The sequence below is a fragment of the Thalia democratica genome, chromosome 1, assembly GCF_965202585.1.
Source record: "Thalia democratica chromosome 1, ktThaDemo2.hap1.1, whole genome shotgun sequence".
Classification (NCBI taxonomy): domain Eukaryota; kingdom Metazoa; phylum Chordata; class Thaliacea; order Salpida; family Salpidae; genus Thalia; species Thalia democratica.
The window spans coordinates 74097274-74100835 of record NC_139165.1 but is presented as its reverse complement, the minus strand read 5'-3'; the positions used below and the strand labels follow the sequence as shown (position 1 = coordinate 74100835).

Below are 3562 nucleotides of genomic sequence, written 5' to 3'. Positions count from 1 at the left end.
TCAAAGTTTTTGTAATAACATCACTATATCCAAAATATACAAACGTTTCCAGTAACACCATTAGTCAAACAGTTTACTACCTTGATAATTCTAACTTAATAACAACGTGAATAAACAAAATAGGTATATTATTTTTAACATTAAGCTTATTCGAAGTCAAAAGAAATATGGAGTAAAAAAAAGTTTTTTAAGTAAAAATTCAATAAACTGTCCAAAGTTTTAGAGAGTTTTGCTTACAATTGTTAAATTTCTGTAGATTATACTTACTTAATTTAAGTTTTTATAAATTTGGTGTTGTAGCAATTTTATTCAACTTAACCACCTATTTTTTTTTATAATGTTAAACCATATGTGGTATGTTTTAAAGCAATTATGCTTCATTCAAATTCAAACAAAACTGTTTTTAAAGTATTGTTAAAACAAAGAAACAGCCTTTTATGAATCGCAAACCGCAGTTGTTCAAAATAACTGTAGCAGTCTTAAATTAAAACTGTGAAAGAATAAGGATAAATACACCACTTGTAATTACTAATTTAAAAGCCTGGTTGTCGGTAGTTTAACTAAACTGTTTTTTATTTTTCAAGAGAATGTTGTTAATTAAAATATATTGCAGTTTGCCGATCTCTGGTTCAGATGGTTGTTTTTTGCTGCGGTTTGGTTAAAATGCGGCATTTTAACGCAGCTGTACTTCGCCAAACCCTTTCGAAATTTACACTTTTCCACCGTCCATTCGCCTTTTTCGGTGTCAAAGACAAGAACCGCGCCCCTGAAACCGGTAAAAACAAAAAGCTTGCGTCCGACGGTCACGGCCTCGGCGGGGGAAGAAATGGTCAAGTCAGAGAGTTGCGGTGGCGTGCTGATCAAAAAAAACTTGTCGCACGAATGATCGTACACCTCGACAGAAGTGTTTGACAATCCGCCGCACGCCAACAGCTTACCCCCCGATGCCACCAGCGTATGTTCGTGTCTTCCCTCGACCAAATCACCCATGCGCGACCACGAGTCAGTCACGTGATCGTAGTATTCGCCGCTCTTCATGCGAAACGATCCCCCGCAAACGTATACTCTTCCCAGGAAGACGGCGGCTGCAGCGTCATGCCTCGCAACTTTCATCGGCGCCTTTTCCGTCCACCTCCCGCTCTCGAAGCTGAACTTCACGCAAGAGTTGGTTGCTTCCGCTTGAATTCCTCTCTGAAATCTCCAAAAGAATCCCCCCATTATGTAAACGTCGCCCATGAAACAGGTTGCGGAGAAGCAACGTCGGCCATCGTACATTTCAGCTGCATTTTGCCAAGCGTTGGCGCGAGGCGAGAACTTTTCCACGGACATAACCGGTTTGTCGACCCCTTTGACGGCTTGCACTCCGCCAAAAACGTAAAGCTGGCCTTTTACGCAAAACATCTTAGATTTGGACCGCGCCGTTTTAAATTCTGAGAAACTTCTCGCATTGAAAGTGTTCACGTCGACCCCGTAAACATCATTGAAGGAAGCAAAATTACTTTCGGTGGTATAACCTCCGCCGACTATGACGTCATAGTTGTTTTGGCTGCAGTACCGAACTGCTACTGCTTCTCCGACTTCGGCTTCATAAATGCTCACGTTGAAACACGGTTTGTTCAGAACTTGTTTCAAGGCGGCAGTCGACAACAGCTGTAAGCGAACTTTCGACAAAAGGCGCCGCGCGTGCTTGCAACGTGCATCGTCGTGCAGCAACCAGCTTTCTGCAATGTGGGCAATTTCCATCTCCGAATCGATGTCCAGCTCATCGCTTGAAAGTATTTCTGCCACGCATCTTACGTCCAAGTAGGAGAAGTCTGGTGAACCAGAAACTATTGAGAAACACCGTTCGATGAGCCTCAATGAAAGCTTGGATAAACTTGGGAGTTTAAACAAGTACGCGAAGAAATAAACCGCTAATACGTTGTCAACGTCAATTCTTCTTTTTAAAGCGTTGCATATCTTATGTTCTTTATCTTCATCAATTAAAATACAATGCTTTGTTTTCAATGCAAAAATCAAGTTTTTCAATCCACCAAGTTTCAGTTTTCCTAAAATGTACAAATTTTATATAACAAGTTATTATTACAAGTACTAGCTACAACTAATTAGCACTAATTAGTTTAAGATAGAAATCACTTTTTAAAAGTGCTTAAAACAGATCAAATTCAGTTAAATTCAAACTTGTACATTTAAACAAGTCAGATAAGGATGATGCTTGGAGAGGAACGCTTAAGAAATCGTTCCCCCTTAAAACAAACTGCATAAAATGTGTCAGTTTTATCCTTAAGCTTTTAATTTCCCTGCTAATTTTTTTTAAACTATGTACATTTGGTGTTCGAAAAACTCCTTACCTAGGGACACAGAAAGCATTGCGTCCCTGTTTCAATGGACTTTGAAAAACTTTAATAAATAAGTTTAACAAAAATTAAGAACAGAAGGAACTCAGAGAGGTTACTGCTTCTTGATAGTAAAATTATTATAATTAATTTTTAACATATAAAAAAAATTGCTGGTCATATATCAAAAGTAAAATGATATTTTATTTATAAAAAGTATGTTAGAGGTTATAAAAAATTAGATAAAATTTTAGCTAAATTATTTTTATAATTTTTAGTAAAACAAATATGTAAAATATACCAGTGATATTGTTTCGAACGTTGCAAGACTTAAAAAATGTCAAATTAGTAAATTTTCGGACCACCACCGGATGTTTATATTAATCAAGAAAGCACTTAAAATGGTATGAAATATATACATTCTTTTTTTTTCTTATAAAATTTTATTGGAATTATAATTTTTTTTACAAATTTTTATAGTTTTGTAATGTAATAAATCTAAAAAATGACATTCAGTATAAAAAATTTATCAAAACTTTGTTTTTAAACTCTTTTACCAAATAATTTGAATCTTCAATTTCAATAAATACTAATAAATGCACTAGTAAATTAGAAGTAAAATTGATACTAGTGAACAAATCAATTTATATTTTAACAGTGATTACTTGGGACACGTTCAAAATCCACCTGTGATCAAAATCCACCCGCGATCAAAATCCAGCCAGAACGCCGGTGGATTTTGATAGTATACAGATTACTTTACTGTTATAACTGGGTAATTATACTTTATCATAGAATTATAAAAAAAAAATTGAATCTTACTTTGTTTAATAACATTGTATGTTGAATTCTCCTTGCAAAGTGCGATGATCTTAAATTTTTCAGCAAGTAGATTTCGAACAGGTTTTGAAGTACTTTTTAACATTTGTTTAAGTCTATTTTAAGCTATATTAAATTATAATTTATATTTGACAAAACAAAAATTAGAAATCTTAAACGCATAAAAAATTAAGGGTTTTAGATGGAGTATAGCTTGCTTTATGTTTTAGTAAAACATGTAAGTCTTGTTATCATTGAAAGAAAATTAAACATGCACTTAAATAAGGAATATCTTTTTAATGCAACTTTTATACTAGCTTAACTTTAAAACAAAACTTAGCCATTCCAAGTTCTAAGTTGAATTGAAATTGTTCTAGCAAAGATTTAACCTACTTTTTTTCACAGGT

General features: G+C 34.3%; 1 protein-coding gene across 1 annotated transcript; it reads right to left on the bottom strand.

The window, feature by feature from the left end:
- Positions 1–597: 597 nt before the first annotated feature.
- On the bottom strand, positions 598–3261 carry LOC145839159 (kelch-like protein 25). Its single transcript, XM_082946771.1, has 2 exons — positions 3159–3261; positions 598–2048 (listed from the first exon to the last, which is right to left on the bottom strand). Exons 1-2 carry the CDS (start codon positions 3259–3261, stop codon positions 598–600), a joined length of 1554 nt encoding a protein of 517 aa, XP_082802897.1.
- Between the last annotated feature and the right edge of the window lie 301 nt (positions 3262–3562).